The 21,060-nt window shown below is 40.6% G+C and overlaps 1 protein-coding gene across 9 annotated transcripts; it reads right to left on the minus strand.

Moving 5' to 3' along the window:
* Positions 1-26: 26 nt before the first annotated feature.
* Positions 27-20,428, minus strand: bma (SCY1-like protein bma). Of its 9 annotated transcripts, XM_089468796.1 has the most exons (20): positions 19,431-20,428; positions 19,199-19,324; positions 18,513-18,611; positions 17,116-17,268; positions 16,900-17,020; positions 16,705-16,800; positions 16,475-16,620; positions 15,877-16,007; positions 13,770-13,884; positions 13,230-13,375; positions 11,775-11,928; positions 11,056-11,232; positions 10,915-10,987; positions 9,891-10,027; positions 9,594-9,807; positions 7,518-7,771; positions 6,583-6,642; positions 4,616-4,633; positions 3,784-3,963; positions 27-231 (listed from the first exon to the last, which is right to left on the minus strand). In XM_089468796.1, the coding sequence occupies exons 1-20, from the start codon at positions 19,611-19,613 to the stop codon at positions 205-207; spliced, it is 2,610 nt and encodes an 869-aa protein (XP_089324922.1). In that variant the 5' UTR covers positions 19,614-20,428; the 3' UTR covers positions 27-204. The 9 variants fall into 9 exon arrangements, with proteins under 9 accessions (XP_089324922.1, XP_089324923.1, XP_089324918.1 ...); XM_089468797.1 differs by lacking the exon at positions 4,616-4,633; XM_089468792.1 differs by having other exon boundaries at positions 27-3,933.
* Between the last annotated feature and the right edge of the window lie 632 nt (positions 20,429-21,060).

The raw sequence follows: 21,060 nt of genomic DNA on the forward strand, positions 1-21,060 counted from the left end.
TCATTTCAAATATAGATAATTATGAATTCTTTTTTTTTTTTTTTGTGATTGACGTTTACAATGTTTGTTTATTGTGTAAATATTGTATACATATATAGCGCTAATATAAGTTGATTATTGGTGTTTCTAATGGACCGAAATTGCTTTAAAAATATATACTCAATATATATATTTAGATTAGGTAATTTTATTTCTTGTATCTTTTTAGTTACGTCCGGAGAATAGTTGATACTGTAATAAAGTTAATTAGGCCATCAATTTTAAGGTTTTCATACGATCTTCAATATAAACTATAGAGATGTTTCTACGATAACAAATGGAAGGAAATATTTTGGTTGGCTATTGCTCGATAACTACGAAATACGGTTGTGTCTTTACAGGATTAGCTGACATCGATACGAAAAAATTCATATATATGTAGACATTTAGGAATTCAGAATTATTTGGATGGAATAGAAAACTTGACGGATACACACGATAAACATGTATATATCAGTATATAATAATTAGCATAAAAAGGACAACGACTAACGAATTTAGGATCTTTACTTGGCACTCGGTTGTTTTTAAGGATTTTTTTTAATAGGATTTTACTGGGAACAGAGTTCATGCACACATACGACTACGGAACGCAATGTTCTTTGGGTTTCGGGATCTGCTTTGGATATACATATATACATATGTATATATATGTATGTAGACCAATTACAACTCAAAACTACACATCGAATATTTTAATATATGTTTAAATGTTATATTTTTATAGGTTTCAATGTGTTTGGGTGGAAGGGCTTGAATGTTTGAGTGTGTGAGAGTCAGTCGTGAGTATGTGTCAATGGAAAAATGGGGAGTGTAGTGTAGCATGAGAATGTGTGTCTAAAAAACCACTACTAAGGTACAATTGTTGGGTAGGAGACGGGCGTAGAGTGACTTGGTTTTGGATTTGGTTTGCTACCCTTGACTTATAGAATACTTAACATTTATTCATAAATAAATATATTCATATTCTTCCAATCATATATATATATATATATGTTTATATATATATGTACATAGAGTTCTCGCACAGAATGCAAAAACGTTCAACTCTTAAGGCACATTTCGAAGTAGTTTAAATATATATCTTATACTGACAATAGATGTGTACAAAATAAACAGAAACAAAAGAAATCAATTCGAATAGCCAAACAAACATACGAATGCACACAGAGAGAATGCGGGTTAGACTTGAATGGGGGTGTGGATGCTGCGGGGCTTCACAACAACAAAACTCAAGCACAAAGGCAATTCAAGCAATATTCTAAACATTAAGTATATATATAGTATATATACGATGGTTCACGACTAAAGTTACGAGTACAATAAATTCGCAAAGACTTAAATGTAAATTGAGTTCGGTTAGAAATACAAATGCATATCATATCATCGTTAGTCAGTTTATAAATTTAATTTTAATTTTAGTTTCAGCTAAGAAGTTTAGTTTCTAAGTTTTAGTTTAGCAGCGCCTCCAGCTTTGGCTATGCGCCTCCAGTGTCAGTCATTCAAAAACGAGTGTAGACAGTTCCAGTACTTAGATCTCATAATCTCTACTTCTATTCACATCGTTTCTCTTATTAACATTGCATTAGTTGTGTTTCCAAATATATACATACAGATATATATAAACATACATATATACATATATGCTTATATATATACCTATATATAAATATTCTTGTGCAATCAGATGGGCAGAAAGTAAAACGGCAAGTCAAGTAAAATAGTTTTTAGATATACAATAACAATTCATTTCAATTCATATATACAAATACGAGTATTACGAGTGCATTCAGACAATCACAATAGATGCATGAGTATACATATATATATTCTTAACACCGAAACTGAGCATGCTTTGAGTATGTTGTTGAAGTCGTCTTAACAGGAAACCGTTCTTGGAATTGAATAATAGCCTTGCCAAGTTTACATATTTGGTGTGGCTAACACTACCACATGATACACTTTTATCACAGTGCTAAATATTCCCAATTTTGAGCATTTTCCTGACAAATATAAGATCTCTCTTTGTGTAGTTTCAAGAATTTCATTGAGCCACACACTCATAACATATCATATGTACAATTCCTAAACATCTGTTAAGCTTTTCTGTTAAACTTTTCACCTTCTATTTGGTAAAATCTATAATGTATCATTTATATATTTATATATCATTTATATAATATATCGTATATGTATTTGTTACAAATACGCAAAGTACTAAGCATCTCCTTAGGCTGCTCTCTCTGTCTTTATAACATCTATCTATATAATTCTTGAACTTTAATCTATCACTTTGCTTCAATTCCAAGACGAAAGTTTCACTTACTAAATCGACTTCAATATGATTCGAGTTTCAAAACTCTTCGATATGTAATTTATATACTTTAGATCTTAGCAAAAAAAAAAAACCACATGCGATTTGAAGCAAACAAGTGAATTTGGTAATTAAATTAAAATATATATTTACATTCAATTATGGAGCATAACCATCCAAATTATATAAAACCACTTTCTGGAGGGGCGAAGGAGAAATCAATCAAATGCTGCGATTGTCACAAATGTCAGCTTAAGCTTAGACTATGTCAACTTTTAGTGCATGTGCTTAACTAATTGTTAGTCAGTTGGCCTAAGTACAATCTAGGTCTTAATAACAATCGATTTGACGACAATGATAAGAAGTGGAAATAAAACTAACATCACGTTTCGAACATTAAAAACTACTTTAAACTACAGCTTGGGATGTTGATATGTGTGTATGGGTGTGTGTGTGCGTGTAAAAAATCTGTCAATTGTAATGAATAATTTAGTTCAACATAGAAACGCGCAGCAGTTTTTCTTTTATGAGATCTTGAACAAATTGGCATTCGTTTTGCATATAATTTCTTGAATAATAAATATTTTATTCAAATTTCGATGTGAGCGTGTGTTTATATGTATGTGTGTGTGTTGAGTGGATATTACGCAGCAACAAATAATAAGTAGGTACAATTATAATAATAATAATGATAATATATAGCTACAATTACTAATAATATGTATGTTATATAAATATACATATATGTATTTATATATATTCGTTACGATTTATCAGATATGTTTTATAATGCGACAATAATATTTATTGTACATAGATACGAATGCGTTTTAATCTATATTTAATTTCAATAATAATAATACAAAAAAACAACATTTCTTACACAATTATCAAATATGTTTTAGTTAGTTGTTAACTATAATTAGTAATTAAACTAAACTAGATATACATATATGTATAGCATATTGTAAATTATAAGTATACATATAGAAATATATTTGGATTTTGCTTCATTTTACCCTCTGCCCCTTTTTGCATACAACTTTCTAAGAATTTCTCTCATTTCATTTAATTTTCATTTCAATTCAATTTTCAGGTTTCAATTTTCAATTTTCACTTTTTAGTTTGCAGTTTTTGATTTGTCGAATCTCTCAATATTTTGGCGCATTCAAGTTCAAATTGAGGTTTCGTTGCTGTGCTCTGTAGCGCACATTTCTGTTGTTGTAGTTGTTGTAATTGTAGTTGTTATTGTAATTGTGAAAATCAGCTGAGGGCTGCGCCTCGCCGATTTCGTTCAGATTATATTATTGACTGAATGTTATATTGAGTGACGGACACTTTCGGACGCTGCTGTTGTTGCTGCGCGTACCATTGACCCGCAACAGCGGCACAGGACTAACCGTACCGGATACGGAAGTTAATTGTCTTACCATTCCAGATCCCAACTGCTGCAGCAAGCCAGATCCAGACCCGAGCGGACCCGATGACAAAACCGTCGAGGTGCGACGCGACCGTATCGACTGCATGCTGGACGACAATAAGAACGGAACGCTGCTCGAGGTGTTGGGCATGGAGCCACCCTGTTTTTGAGAGTACAATAAAGGAGATTTCTTTGGAAGATTAGTTAAAGCTTATCACCATGGCCGCTTCATTATCTGCGAGCTGTGCGGAGTACATATACATATATATGTCTATATATATATATATATATATCTTAGATGTGCCATATATACAAGTACAATATGTACAATGATGTGAATGTAGCTTATGCTTGTGTGTATATGTGTGTGGGTGCCTAGGCATAGCAGCTGGGCTGATTGAATGAGCTGTTAACGATAGCTGATACATATACAAACAACCAAACGAAATAATACAGACAGAGTGACAGAGCGGGAGCGAGAAGAAGCTACCCAATTGAGCAATAGCCATGAAAACATAGCGCAAACATCATTATACAAATATATATATATATATAGAGAGAGAGAGCGAGAGTATGAATATTACGTGAATATATTTGATATACGTTTATGAATCAATCAAGTACACGCGAATGTACATCAAATCCAATTAGAACGCGCATAGCGAACAGAAATGTTTCCTTTATATGTAAATAAAAATACAAATTACATTAACATAAAGAAATTAACATCAGCAGAGTGTATGTGTGTGTGTGTCTGTGAATAGGTAAAAGCGGAAGGCAGAAAGCTCAAAATTCAAATAAAATCAATTGAAAAATTCCGAAATAAGGTAACGTGTACTCACGATCATGCTCCGTGCAAGCTGCAAATTGTATTAATTTATTCGATTTTTTTTGTTTTTTTGTTTTTTTGTTTTTTTTTTTTTTAGTTTCATTTATATAAAATTCATATATAATTTTTTGTTCGCACATGAAATGGAGAAACGAAAAATACACACATGATATAAATACAGCAAATATGCACAGTAATGTATGAGTGTGTGTAACGTATGTATGTGTGTGAGTGTGTGTGAAACAGCTCTATATGAATTGTAGTGTAGGCAATCCATAGCGTGAGATGCGCGCTTAACGAGAATTTCAGTAACAAATATAAGCACAAACATTCGAAAATACACTCAACGCATATGTGTAGTAGAATGTGTATATGTATGTGTGTGTGTATTTTAGTTTTTAATTTTTTAGATACCGTTCAAAGAGGACAGGAAAAGAAGAAATTGGTAACTCAAAATTCAAATCAACAACTGAGAACGATCGGGATATATAATGAATAATTTTTGTAGAATTTACAGGGTTTTCTCTTTTTGCAGAATACATATTAATGATAGATGTTTAGTGGCTGTGTGAGATGTACTATATCAATGGTGTGTCAGGTGTGTGTGTGTGTTCAACATTCCTAAATTGTACGTCAGTTAGCTTAAAAATTGATCAGTTGAGAAACAACAAATATACATACATATTGAAATTCGAGCTTGCCGTTTCGAATACAAATAAAAACCACTCAAAGAAATATGTATATATACCTAATTATCACAAATAGATATTCGTGAAGTAATACAAAGTTTTAGAGACCAGCGATGTTGTTGAACAGCAATCGAAGCACTTGCTCTGACCTTTACTTACAGCTCTTATACAGCTCTTATAGCAATGCTCAGGCACATATATGTATATATACAAACAACTCAAAATATTACAATGTATACACCAACGGAAAAATGGAAGTTAAAATTAAACAAAGTTAACTTTCGAATTTACACAAATAATTGATAGACGTAAAAGGTTTCAAATACACTGCATTAGCATAAGTATCCAGCTTGATGGACAGCCACGCCCGCGCCCAAATAACAGCCTGCTCAATACAGAGAGTACAGAAAGTAAGTGAGAAACCAAAGCAACAACAACAATCAACGAAATGACTGTACAAAAATGTAAATCAACACAGTTGCAAATTAGTTAAAGTTTCAGTACCGAGACAAAGACAGAGAAAGCAACAGACGAATATATGTATATATAAACAAAATAAGAAAACAAACGAAACGAAATAAAAAAACAGAAAGGTTTTTTTTTGTTGTTTTGTTTTTGTTCCATTCAGGCAGCACGTCAATGGTAAATACAGAGAGTATCAGAACGAGACAGGCAATATACGGAGTAGATTCAATTTATTAAGGCAACAATTCAAATGCAACTTTCAATTCAAACTCAAACTCAGATCAAAACTGACTTGCAAGTTGCGGTATGCAAAATATACAGAGAGATTCAGAAAGAGACAGAGACAGTCAGAGAGTGAGAGTGAGTATACCAGAAACAAGTTTCGAACGAACGAACGAGCGAGCGAGCCAGCGAGCAACTTCCGGTCGCCATATTTGCGCCCCACATACAAAAATCGTAGCATACATTTCGGAGCCAACTAAATACTTTTGGTAACAGCCGTTTAGATATACGTATGTGTGTATGCATGTGTGTGTGTGTGCAAGTGTTGACTGCTTGTGGGCGAGAACAACAACAACAACAGCAATAAGAACAATATCGTAAACAAGAACGGTTAACAAAAACAGCACAAGACACAAGTTTTAATCAATATGGCAAAATATCGTTGCTCTCTCTTTGATATGGATACGGATGCTGCATAACTATTGACTATTGAGACCCAAGCACAGCGTGCAGCGTGTTGTTGTTGTTGTTGTTGTTGTTATTACAATTGTTATTATATTATTAATTTGCCAGTGGCAAACACTTCTTTGTTTTTTAGACTTACAACATAGGCTGAAGTGGAGGGCACCGATAGGCTCGATCCGGAGCTACCTCGAGCGCCATACTAATGTATGTGATATATGTATTTGATTTGTGTATAGGACAAGCGAAGCAACGACCCAACGATGACGACGACGACGACGACGACGTTTGTTTTTGTGTTTTGTTATTGTTTTTTATTTATTTTTTTTTATTTTATTTTCATATTGTATTGAGACGATCAAATGTTTTTTTTTTTTTTTTTTTTTTTGCAGGGGTGGGAAAGTGAAGATAAGATAAAAGAGCGTGTGTTAGAGCGTTTGTCAATTGATTTTCTCTTATCGTTCATTGCAGGAAATGAGCTGATCATAAGTATTTATAAATATACAAAAGCCGATAACAGGGCAAATCATAAAAGTAAAGTAAACGTAATCGTATAATATTATATAATAGTAGTTCTGCATGTTTCTCATGTTCATGTCAAGCGGCTGTTGTTCTTTGTTGTTAACTGTAAATTAACGCTAAATGCTACTCGCTAGGCGCTAAAGTTAAATACAATTCCTTTAATGTAAAACGCTATGGTAAGGCTCATATGAAGGCCCATATGAAAATAAAAATAGGTTAATAATAGGTAAAAACGAATTGAAATCAAATAAAAATTAACCGTAAGCCTTTGTGACTGTCAGCGGTCAAGCAAACAAAAGCGAGCGAAAGGTCAGTGCAGCAGCACAAACAAATACAAAGGACAAAATATGAAATCGAAATGAAAAGAAAAGAAAAGAAAAGAAAAGAAAAGAATAGAGAATTACAAAGGAAAACCCAACTGAATGCTAAATGAAGCAACCACAACAAACAAAATTGCGCTCGCGACACAAACAAATAAATAAATAAATAATCAAAATAAAAAGAAACCCAAAATGGGCAACGTGCCACGTCGCGTGGCAGACACAAACAACTTACAGTTGGCGGTGACAAATTGATGGTGGAGCCGCGTCGCTCCTGGGGTCCAATGCTCGAATGGCGACGGGTGGGCAAGCCGCTGCCCGGCGTGCCGCCCGGCGAAGAAGCGCACGACGGAGCGATTCGTATCTTTGGTGTCATCAACGTATTGTCCGAGAGCCGTCGATTGGGAAACACGTTGCCGACGCGCAGGAAATTGCTATCCGGCGACGAAGGCGAGCAGCCAAACCACCAGCCGCCCAGCATGCCAGAGCCTGGGCGAGGACAAAAACAGTTGCATATATAGAGATTTACTATGAAAATTGCATAAACAGTGGCCAGCTAATTGGGTTTCATAATGAGAGACCTCAAACATTTTGGCACCACAAAAGCCACAGTATGTGTATGTGTGTGTGTGTGCTTGTGTGCTTGTGTGTGTGTGTGTGTGTGTGTGTGTGGCTATGTGTGGCCCTGTCAGTTTTGCTTTCTCCTGCTGTCATTGTCAAGGACACAAACGCACAATCTGCGGTTACAGCTGGGGCTGCTGCATGTGACTCCACCCTCGCCATACCACCCAAAGGCCTCCACTCTGCCTCTAGCCTAGTCTGGGCTGTGCCTTCTCCCGCTCCTACTCCTGCTGCACCAGGTAATTCACGTCAAAAGTTATTTACTCGCATATTTCGTTTCGCTTACTGATTTCACTCAATTTCACGGCGTACTACATGCATGCATGTTGTTAAAAAATCCACGTTCAACTCAATTAATACCGCTTAAAAATTTCGTAAATGCGTTAAATGTAAAAATTATATTTTGCAGTCGGCATCTGCAGCTTTTTACAGTTCATCAACTGCATGAGCAATGAGTTTATTTGATTATGTGACAGTTTTGCATATAAATATCCGAATTGCAGGCATGCAAAGTTGCCCTGGATTCGCTTCACATTACGAGTGAATTCCCGCCTGATTTTCCACTTGATTTCGCCGGCGTAAACCTCGGCTTAGTCTGAATATACATTATATACTCTTTGTGCACTTTTTAATTGAAATTCGCTGTGCACAGACAAACTGTGGGCTCTCGATTCACGTGAAGGCGACCAACCATGTGTATACTTAATATTGCTAAACATATGCAATGAAGCGCAAATATTGAAAGTGTTTCCATTGGCTGTTGAACTACAGTTAATATGCAGCGCACAGCTAGGCACACACACACACACACACACACACTCTATCTCTCTCTTTCTATGTTTGTCTACTGTTAACCACAAAAACCACAGCGTAGCCGCAGTGTTGCCTCATGTTGCCTCTTTGGCCTCTGTCCGCTTCCTGCCCAGCCCATTTCTTTGCACTTGACTGGAAAGCGAGGCAACAACATGTCAATTTCGCAATATGTAGTTGCCTCTGTTAATTTAGAGAGAGAGAGAGGAAACCACAGATCCACACGCACACATCTGTTTTCAGTTGACATTGCAGCAGGCCATGAAATATTGGACAGGTGCGAACAGCCACCTTTTGACTTGCATTTGCGACAAATTAAAAGTTTACCCACACACAGAGAGGCCCACAGGGCGTGACATTGTATTTACAAGCGATTAAGTACATCATAATAAATCATCGTTAAGGTTGAAAGTTCATCAAGTGCTGCAGCGGCAAGTAGCACGTGCCACACGTAACTCAATCTCCTGCGGACAGTTGCTTGCGGCTCTGATTATACAGTTTTCATTTTCATTTTCATTTTTCGTTTTAATTTCGATTCAGCTTTTTTTTTTTTAATTTGCATAATACAATTAAATGCCACAGCTCACGGCTCATTTTCGGTTTGACAAATTAGTGAGCGCTGCCGGACACAGGATCCTGATTAGGCGACCCACAATGCTAAACTGTCACGTACCGCGGATATCAAATGGAAACTCCAATGCTAATGCCAATGAAAATGTTCAATTAAGCTGCTCTAAGCTCATTATTCATTATGCAAGCTATTGCCATACCCGTACCAATCCCCTCCCCCTGGCCATCACCCACGCCCACGCCCACGCCCACTTGCCCGCAGGACATTTGGTGACACCAGCTGCACATTCGTTGAGCATCATTTACTTACCGCCAGAATTCTTGCGCGCCATATCCTCGGCACTGGAGGTCTTGCGCTGATCAATACGCAAATTGGGTATATTGAATGGCGGCGCATTCATGTTATCCGTGGAGAACTGATGGCGCAACGTGCGATGGCGCTCCGGCGACGCCATCGACAGATTGTCCAGCTTCAATTTGTTGCGCTGCTGCCGATCGATGGCCTCCAGCATTTGCTGCAGCACCTGAAACGACATGCCACAAACGGAAAACGTTTTGCAATTTACCGTAGCATATTCGGCTATTCTGGGTCGGCCCATCATCATACCTCAAGCAAATAGCAATATTGCTCGAAATTGAGCGACGGATTGACAGTGTGCGGTATCAGCAGCGGCAGCACATTGGTGGCCATCGTCTCCACGGTTAAGCCATAGGATTTGTCGGCAAACATCTTGTGGTAGATGCCTGTAAAATGGTATGCCATATCATTAATAGTAAGCAACTGTCATGTTATTATTGTCAGCGTAATTCTAATCAAAGACAAACAAAGACACACAAAAACACACACATACACACACATACATATACATAACAAGCCAAATTTACACTGGCAGCAACTGCTTGGGCACTTCTGCATTTTGATGGGCTTTTCAATTACACTGTACAACAAGAGGTAAGTCATTTATGCCACAAGAGTGAACTCAATTAATTCTAATGGGAATCAATTGAAACATATTACCTGATTATTTATTAAACAATTTTACATATATGTTATACAAATAGAGTTAAGAATAAGAATAAATAAAATCTCTTATAATAAGCAAATTTTTATTAAATAACAAAATTAACTTTTAATTAATTTATAATCCACAATATATGCAATAAATGTGGATACAAGACTTTAACTGGCTTAAGAACTGTGAGAGAAAATTATAGGAATTTATGCTAGGCCCATATAGGACTGGCTAGGAGCTATTCCAAGCAGAAAACTCAATATCGACTGCATAGACTGCATAAAATCAATTAAACTTGGTTAACGTAGTGCAAGCACCCACACAGTGGATTTTTAAAGTAATTTTAGCCATTTCAGATTGCTTAACCGCAAGCCGTTGCCCACTCGCACAGTTGGCAGAGATTCAATTTTATGGTATTTAATTAGTTTTTATTGGCACAATAGCAAAGCTCGTTGATTGTATGTTCGTATGTCTGCCTCGCTCCCTCACTCACTCTCTCTCTCTCTCCCTCACTATCTCTCTCTTTCTCTCTGTCTGTGTTTGTAAAATTCTATTAACTTTTTGTGTGCAGTTAGTATCAATTGAATTTATCTTGGGGTACGATTTTTTTGTACTTACGCACAGTCCGCATGGTAATATCTGGATCGGGTATGCGCACATTGGCCAGCAGGGGCAGCACCTCCTCCATGACCTGCCGAGTTGTTGTTAGTCCAGCTTAGATGGCGTGATTTAAGGCTTAGCTTAGTGGCTAATACGCACCTGAGCTCGCTCCATGCGATCCATGACACGCTCAATGCATATCAGCACATTCTGCACAATCTTGGGGTCCGTTATGTTCTTCTCGAATACCATCTTCACCTTGGGCAAGACCATGCGCCGTATGGAGAGCTCGGCGATGCTATCGAATACGTTGCCCACAGCCACCACGGCTGCACTCTGTGCGATAGAAATTGTTGTTTAGCGGGGAGGGAGGGAATTGGCTAAGATCTATAATATTACAAATTGGGGAAATTCTTGTTCGATTTGAGTACTGTCTGGCATGCCGCAGAAGTGGTTTCCATTTCAATTTACAAACGACTTTAAATGCTCGAGTTTCGAGTGCTCTACACTGGCCTGGCTGGGCCGGGTCGGGCCGGGTCTGGTCTGGGCTGGGCTCTCCTTGTCTTTAGTGCTCGGAGGTGCTCAGGCGCAAAAGGTAAAATTACTTTCGTTGGCAATAAATTTGAAGTGGCAACCGAGCTGCTTAGAAGAAGAAGAGCTATCTCTGTGCCGCAGTTAATTAAGAAATTTCTGCTGTAATTACGCAATCAACGCTAAGGCCAATGCCAACTCTGTTGACTTGTCAACCCATTCTACACCTCACACTCCCTTCATCACCTCCTCACTTCCTCTGTGTGTGGCTGGCTCCGGCTCGAACTAATTTGCATATCTATAGCGTGGCAGGTGAATCGAAGGCAACGTCTGCGGATTGTGCTTACCTGCACTTGTATTGTGGATCCGTCAAATGAAAAGAATAGCATCGGCATTATATCTGTGGTGACATCCTCGGGTTTCGTCTTCTCGATTATCAAGTGCAAGTTCTCAAGTATCGTGACGCTGGCCTGAATGGATTTTGGCGTATTGTAGACAATCCTATTTATAGCCAGACAAAGCAAATACACAAATCATTGCATACTCATCTCAATACAACATACGTATATCTTAATCTGATGGGGCACAAAAGTTTGCCGACTGTTTCATTTAATATTTGTATAAAAAATGAGCCCAAATAAATGCTTTATTATTGTTGCACACTAGCTGGACCTTTGCTTAATGCTTAAGTGTGTGTGTGTGAGTGCGTGTGTCTGTGTGCGTGTGGGTGAAAAGTTGTTATTTGCAACTTTTTTGGCAGTGTCAATAAGCGTCTTACAACAGTCGAAAAACAACTTTGTTTGCCCATCGCCTTAGTCAAATGTTTGAGTGGGCCGAGGGCTGTTTGACGTCTTGTAAAAGTTAGTGCATATATGTAAAATGATTGTATGTGAATAACTATCGAATAGACAGACTCATTCATACATGATTGACTGACTGATATGCGAATGCTCAACTGCCTGATTGACTTATCCCATAACTGTCTAGTTGAGTGACTAAGTGATACCCTGTTTAGCTGACTGATTGACTGAATGAATGCCTGATCTGCACTGTACGACTCACATACTAACTGGACTTAGACTAAATTCTCCAAAATCCATTTTAATCTATTTGCCTTTCCAATTTATAAGTATTTTGACGCCATCCACTTGAACTTTCTCGACAACACCTCGCTCTGCCAGCAGCAGCAGAAGCAGCAGCAGATGTGCACATGCGCTTTACTAATTTATGTATGCCGCGCCAGCGGCGTTGAGGACACAAAAGGTGCGCATTGTCCTGACATAGTTGGCCCCGACACAAAACTTTGCGCGGCAGAAACTTTAACTACAACTTGTGGTCTATAAATTACAATATGAGCCGTCCGCTTGTCTATACGATGTGTTGTGTCTATCGCTCTCTCCCTCTTTCTCTCCCTTGCTGCCTCTCTGGAAGTGGGCGCGTGCAATAAAACGCCATGAAAATTAAATAAAAAGTGTCACAAAAGTTTTTCAATTGTTCAGCAGCGAGACAAAAGCCGAACTCCATTGTTTGGCTGCCCAGCAGCTATCGATGGTGGCCACAGCAGCAGCCACAGCAGCAGCCGCAGCCGCAGCCGCAGCTGACAGTGGAGCCAGAGCTCTGGAGCACACAAACAATAACAGAAGGTCAGCGCTACTTTACAGTTAAATGGTAGGCGGTAAGCCTTCGCCTAAGTATTATAAGCGAGTCTAAAAATATGTATGAGTGTATATTTGTAACTGTGTGTGCGTGTGTGTGCGTGTGCGTGTGCGTGTGTGGGCGCCTAATGAGCGCGTGGCACTCACTTCATTGTGGACGACATTAGGGCATCGTACTCGGCGTGCGTCGCCTCCTGGACGAAAAGCATGACGGGCTGCAGGACAGCAGCGAGCACCTCGCCATTGTTAATCTCCGACTTGAGCATGGGCCACAGGTTCTGCCACCAAAGTTTCTGCAAAGAGAAATAGAGAGAAAGCAATAAGCAATCGCTGCTACTACTACTAGCAACTAGCAGCTGGTCGATGGCTTCTCAATTGCCTCTGCTGCTGCCACAAAAGGGAGACAGCAAGACAAAGGGATCGCTGTCTCGTTCGGGTGACAGTTTTGCAGCTGTCATAAAAGCGCTCGTAATTTGCAAATTGTTGCTGCTGCTATTGCTCGTAAAGCGCTCAACTTGTCGCTATAAATGATGAATGCATTCACAGACAGTGCTGACAGCGAGCCGTCACCAGTCAACAGTCAGCAGTCAGCACAAAATGGCTGACGCGTCCGCAAGCTGGCCAACATCCGTTTCCGTTTCCGTTTACGTGGCGCACGCTTTTTTGGCACAATTTATGGGTACTTACGCGCGGTATTAGTGGCATGGCCTCTATCAAGGTGGTCTTGTAGAACTGTGACTTCTGCTGCGTGTCCTTCATGTTGACCACGTCCAGGAATTTCAGCGCATTTATAGCCGGATCGCTGCCAACAAGAAAAGCCCATACAAATTAAATACGAAATGTAGTAAATTTTATTAGCACTCGCTCAACTTTTATTGGCACCCAACTGTGCAAATGTACTGCCGGTCTGTATATATATATACCCTGCATATACCCTGTAACCATTGCAGCAGCTGCTTTTTTCGCATTTTACACAAATATTTTCAAAGAATTTTTTTCGAAAAATTTTGCAAATTCCCAAAACTTGACAGTTAAATTAAAAAATTTAAAAAAAAAAAAAACCTTGCAATTGTTTGGCATTTTATTCTTTTGAGGTCAACTTTAAATTTCCAATTTAATCCCTCGCACATTTGTGGTTTATGAACACACACACACACATACATATATATATATAAATAAATAACTATACAGAGTTTATCTGTTTATCTATGCTGGAATACAGAGAGCTTTAGTTGTTGCGTGTGCAAAAGTTTTGTCTCCTCTGAAGTGTGAAATATTTATCTGAAACGTTTTCATGGTTGCCTAAAACTAATTGGCTAAAGTTTAATTAGCAAAAAATTACGAAAACACAATTGAATTTTTTGTGATCAACCAGCATCAGTTCGTAGCGCTGAAGCGTGGCCGTTGCGGATAACTGTATAATGGCCATAAAAGTCAAAACCAGTTAAATTATGTGCAACGGCACTTGGAATGAGAAACTTGCGGCATGCGCTTGGCTAAGCAGGAGTGCGGCTTTAAATCACATTGCGTATGCGCCCCGTTGCACACGAAGCGCCATTAAAAGAATTGCCCACTGCCCGTCCGCCCGTCCACCCGTCCGCCTGGCTGCCCAGCTGATTAGCCATGGGCCACATAATCAGCATAAAGACTCTCCTACTGCTGCTGGCTTAGCCCACGCAGACAGCCCTGGCAAACTGGTTGTCGCGTCCCACTTGAGCTATTTGCAAACGCAGCAAAAAAAAAAAGAAGAAACAAAAAAAAAGAAGAATACGCTGATAACATATAAATGAACTTCAAAGTGCCGCCAACAAGCGACTAACTGACTGCCAACGCAGCAGACTGACAGACAGGAGGGCGGTAATGGGGCGTGCACCACTCATTTTTGCCAAGCAACCGATTTTGCCAGCCCAGCAGCCGTCGCAACAGCAGTGACTTTCAGTTTGTCTAAACACAGCACAGTGGTGCAACTATATACATACATAAAGCAAATTTCGCATAAGGAATCGCTGCCATTATAAACCCTTGTCAATCTGTAAGCCATTATAACATGGTCAGAAAACATTCGATATTCAAAAGTTATCAACTCCCTCAACTATCGTCCATTTACTTATTTCTGCTTAGCCTTCACACATCTCTGGCTCGACCCACTGTGGTTTAATCTGCGAGTTTGTTCTTTGCTGTCGCGTCTTTCGCTTAGGGCAGGTGCGCGGCCCTTGGCTGTCTGCCTAGCAGCTGCTGTCGTCATAAATCCAATGCTGCCCGCAAAGGAGGTTAGAGCGGGGCGAATGTGGCGACTCCTACGCTTGCCACTACTCACAATCAGCTCAAGAGATTCGCATTGTGTCTTTCAAGCCTGATTACCGTTTTCATTTACCAAACAGACGTAATTAAGGTGTATGTGTGTGTATATCTCTGTGTGTGTGTGTGTGGAGTCTGTGTGTTCCTTGATGAGACCTTGGTGGGGTAAAAGCAAAAGCTTCAATTCAATTTTTGCTACATGTACAAATTGGCTTAGAGATTGCGTGTCTTGTTTACGTTTGCCTGTGTGCGTGTTTGTGTATCTATGTGTGTGTGTCTGTGTGGGTGTGAGTGGCTGTTTTTAACAGGTGTCAATTTCATTTGAAACTCAAACAAAAAACTTTTGCTAAAACTGCGCAAATTGCTGTCGCTTTTTCTTTTGCTTGCTCTGCGTTTAGCTAAAAGTTAATTAATTTGCTGAAGAGGCAACAGTATTGAGAGTTGGACACCCAAAGCACCTGGAGTGGGTTGCTTATTTAGCTAGTTGTCTACTCACATAAAGTATTTGATCAGCTGCAGCAGCTGAGCGGTGGGTCGCGCCGTCGGATCTCGGCTGGCCATGCGAGATGTCGCCTCCTGCAGAGCGATGGGCAGACGCGGCATTAGCTTGTGCACATTGTCATCCAGCTGGAAGCAGAATAGAGCCACGATAAGGGCAAGGTGAATGACAAGTCCAACCAGATGACCAAATAACAAAAAGGTAAATAAAAAACAGAAAGGGAAAGTGTATATAATAATACTGTTTGGCCGCAACATTGAAGGCAAACACTTGAAGTCTGACTGAATGGGGCCAAAACTTTTAATGACATGGCCCGAGGCAGCTGCAGCATCAGCATCAAACTCAGCATCAGCATCGGCATCAGCTTCAGCTTCAGCACCTGGCTGAACAATTAGAGTTTCAAGTGGACTTTTGATTACATTTGCATTTGACAAAGCGCCGAATCTAATTACAGCTGGCAAACACAAGCGGCGCAAAACTTTTGCCAGCCACAGCAATTGCCACTTGGCTTCAGATCTGGCCGCGGGCAGTAGCAGCAAATTAATTTGGCCTGAGCGCGCCCAGTGGGAGCTGAGCGAATGAATCACTCTCTTACCGTTTCCAGTTGCTTGGCATAGTTGGATGTTGAGTTGCCCGCCTGTATGAGTGGCCGTCCATTGTTGTACACCGCACAGATGACCATGCCCAGCGAGAACATGTCGCTCAGCAGGCTGCACTTCGAGCTGGTCTGCGTTTCGGGTGCTATAGGAAAGACAGAGAAAGAGAACGAGTTAGAGAGGAGGGAAAGAATTTGTTGCAGCTTTGAAGTGGCCACGTTTTGTTTACCCATAAAGTCGAGATTGGGCTGAGCCATCTTTGATACCCTGTTGCTCCACGGCGGGCAAGGAATTGAGCTATTCAAATCAGTCTCATTCATTCTTTCTGCAAGGCAAGAATAACATAACAACAATCGGTATTATGAATACAAATCGAGTGGCCAGAGTGGCATTCGTTTCAATTGAAATGTGCTGCTAAACTTACCCACATACTCCATGCCCGCCAGCTTCCAAATGCCCCGCTTGGTTATTAGTATAGAGGATGGACACACATTTCGATGAATTACGTGACCGGAATAGTGCAAATAGGACAAAGCCTCCGTTAGCTGCAAACGAGAAGCCACAGAGAAACTCTCTGTTATAGAGTCAACTGCACACACACACACGCCTGCACGTTGGCAATGCGAGTTGTTTGGTTTACCTGCAAGAATCCATATTTCAGCTCCATATCCAAGAAATTGTATTCCTTTGCATGCGCCGGCCGTTGCGGCTGGGCCCCAGCAGCTGGCTGTGCCTGCGCCGGCCCGCCACCTGCTGCGGGTGCCACGCTGGCATTCTCGTACGTTTTCGACTCCTGCAAGACAGTGTGGCGCATAAGAATTGGCAGACACGTGAACTCGGTCCACCCAAAAAATAAAATCACAAAAAAAAAATTGAGCAAAAAGTTCTGTTTGCATTTTATGGCAATTGCTTTTTCAATTTTTCTCGCATTTTTCTTTTTCACTTGGCTCGCCGCCTCCCAGTGGGAAAAATAACATGTCATGAAGTCATAAACTTTGCAGACAATAAAGACATTAAGGAGTAGCAAAAACAAAAACAAAAACCAAAAAAAAAAAAAAGTCTAGTATATCTGTTCTGACTGCCGAACAGCGACTAAGTAAAGAATTTGTGCTGAGTTATAGTTTCAATGGACATGGCTTTAAAAGGTCGCCTCGTGCTGTCCTTTGTTCTCCGTTTGCCAGGTTCCACAAGATCGTTATGAGTCGCAGAGTACAAATAGTTCCATAAACTGTGACTTTTCTGCTTTCCTTTCATTATTCCAGCACATATTGTTTATTCTGTAAAACAATTTGGCTTTGTACCCATGCAATTTTCAATGTAATTTAACTCGATTCGAATTTTGTTTCTCCTTCGATTGTTGTTGCCCTTGCTCTGTGCACCTCAATAAACTAAAATATTGTCTGGAGCTTTGTTGGCTTCTTCCAGCTAAAAACAAAGCACTTTACTCTTGCTACCACCTGTGTGCGTGTGTGTGTTTGTGTTTGGCTGTGGGTGTGGTTGTGTTTGTGTGTGTATCAATTTCTGAACTACGATAGCGAAACGAATCATTTTATTGACTCAATCTCCACAGCGTAAACTTTGCCAGCACGCACTGTAATTCGATTTAGTTGTATTGGTGACTTAGTATATATGTGTATGTGTGTATTGGGTGTGCATTGGTGTGTTATGCATACCTCACAATGCTGTGCTGCCTGGCACTTGAACCAAAAGCCAAACTATGCAGTTGACTGGCTGCCATACGAAACTTTAAACGTACGCAAAAAGAACAACAGCAACAACAACAGCAACAGCAGCAACAACCTTGTTGCTACCAACAACAACAACCATTGATTGAAGCAGCTGGCAGTAAAAGGCAGCGAGCCTAAAACACAATGGAGCAGCGGGCGACAACGCAAATTGCATATCCTGTTGGCCAGCTAGCGAAAAGAGAGAGTGCCTGACCCTACCTCACCTGACCGAACCGCACTGAATCGAACTGAAAACTGTGAGCTGAACCAAAAATGACAACAACAACAAAAAAAGAAAAAACCAACTCACATGAAAGGCCAGCACATTTGAAAGGCTGGCGAAAATGGGCTCAGCAGCAAAGGCCAGCGTGTCCGCACTTTCCTCTACAGTGTGATAGATTTGAAGTATCTGGGAAAAGAGAGTTTAATGTGAGATACATAGAAGAGAGATAGCCAAAAATATGAGCAAGTTAAAGTGGCTTAAATATCAACTATTTTAATATCTTTAATCAATGAACATAGACAGAGTATATAAACTATGTTTATTTGCTTAAATTATCAAATTTTGTGTCTTTAATCTGTCAAGCTCTTAAAGTAATTCTGAGACAGCATCATGTGTCGAGACTGTTTGGCTGTCTATACGTTTACAATTCGAAATTGGTTTATCCTCACATTTCAATTTTAAATACATGAAGCTCTACTATTCAAGTCCTTCTCCACAGATCAGGCTCAATTTTCAATAGCTACTCAGTGAGTATCCTCTAGTGCCTCATCCTCAACTAGAGTCACTCTACTTGTTTTCTGATGTCTCGTAATTTATGAGCTGCAAATATTTTGCGAAATTCCTTGCACATATTTTGGAATATTTCTTTAAACTCAATGAAATCTTTAGCCATACAAGTTATTGGTGAAGAACTTTAATATATTTAGCTATTTATTCGAAGGAAGTTACATTATGATAGCTGGAAAAAAAAATATAAATTAAGGCATACTCACCCGGGGATGACGAAAGCGTTCCAATGTCTTTACCGAGCTCTTTAGCAGCTCTGTAATGGTCTCCTTGCGACGCGGCTTGTGCAGTTTCTCTGCCACTTTTTTCTCAAATATAAAAATCGAACATTCCTACAGAGACAGATGAAGAGAGAGAGAGAGATAGAGAGAGAGAGAGAGAGAGAGAAAGTGAGATAGATGGTAGGAGAGCTGGCAGTTTTTTGTTTGAAACGCTCACCTTGTTGTCACTCTTGCGATATCCATCGTGTATGCGCCAGACGAGCTCTGGGCCGGCACAGGCCACCGGCTTGCCAATCTCAAAGTACTGCGTAATGGGATTGCCATCGGCGACATTCTGCACGGATGTGGAGGCCGCCACGTTGGCGCTTTTGAACTTAGCGAACATTGTGCCAGCGGGCATACCATCGATTAGCTTTGAGAATACATTCGAGAAGCTGCCCTGTCGCTTGCAATGTGGCACACTTGTATTGCTGCTGCCGCCTATTGTTGGCGCTGAGCCACCAGCTCCGCCGCCCGCACTAGCCGCAACGCCTGATTCGTTACCCGATGATGCGCCACTGATGGACAAACGTTCGCGCAGAGTTATTCCCAAGCTGCTGACCGTTGTGACTGGCACATTGACTGATCCGAGTGAGCTTCTATCCTGCGATGCAGCTCTACTTGCCGCACCGGCTCCTCCACTGACACCGACACCGACACCTGAACCGCCAGCGACACCGACACCTACACCTACTCCTGCACCAGCACCTGCACTCGCTCCAACGCCATTAAATGTATCGCATTTCGCAGTTGACGCGTTGTCTCCGTACCCATTCACATCGCCAGCGAGAAGTGCTGCTCCGCCGCCGCTGGAATACTTGCGCGTATGCGCTCCTAGTTGGCTCTGACTGAGCTCGAGTATTGTGCTGGCGCTGCGATTACGCGCTCCTGCCGCATTGCCCAAGCCCGCGCCCACTCCCCCACCGCCGGTTCTGGCTGGTGAACCCGCTGCCACCGCTGCCGCTGCCGCTGCCACTGCACCACCGCCGGGCGTTATTCCAACAGCGCTGCCACTGCGACTGCGTTGCACCTCCTCGACACTATCCAAACGTGAAAAAATTCTGGCCGCCGTTGTTGCCGTGTTGCTGCTGCCCGCACTATGCACCGCCAGCCAACTATGAGCACTTCCGCTTCCGGATCCAATGCCCCAAACAGCCAGCTGTGTTATAACTAAAGCTCAAGCCGCCGTTCCTGCTTTATTGCCGATGTGCTGCAAGTAAAAAGAGAGAGAGAGAGAGTAACGCAAAATACGCTTTTAATTGCGGTCACTTCACATGCCCCACAGTTGCCACGCACCGCGCGCCAAGCGCCAGGCACAACGCACCGCTGGGCCAGCGACGCGCGCTCACCCGTCAGCGCAGCTGCTCGACAACCAATTGAAATACCCTGTTGCAATTTTATATAGCAAGGCATATTGTCAATTCGACTGTCCTCAATGGCAGAATATAAATAGAAACTCTAAAATTTAAATTTAAATGTCGTTATAAAATATTTTATTAAAGCCTTTACCAGCACTGCAGTGCGAACGCACAGTTATCGATACTTTGATCGCTTAAGCGATATCGATATGCGCTTCAATTTAAATGAAGCTAAATTTGAGCAGCATCTTTGGCATTTAATTTACCCTGTATTTTGACGTATATTAAGTGCGACTTACTTTAATATTCCCTTTCGTGGTAATGAATCTTTTTAAATTGTGGGCTTTTCCTTGAATATATACATGTATACCAGGTATTTGATAGGCCTCGCAACGGCTGTTTTGCAGCACCTGCCACTTTATTTTGCACTGGCAATTAATACGCTTATTG

This window comes from Drosophila arizonae, chromosome 4 (genome assembly GCF_054131065.1).
Source record: "Drosophila arizonae isolate 15081-1271.41 chromosome 4, UAZ_ARI_1.0, whole genome shotgun sequence".
Taxonomy (NCBI): domain Eukaryota; kingdom Metazoa; phylum Arthropoda; class Insecta; order Diptera; family Drosophilidae; genus Drosophila; species Drosophila arizonae.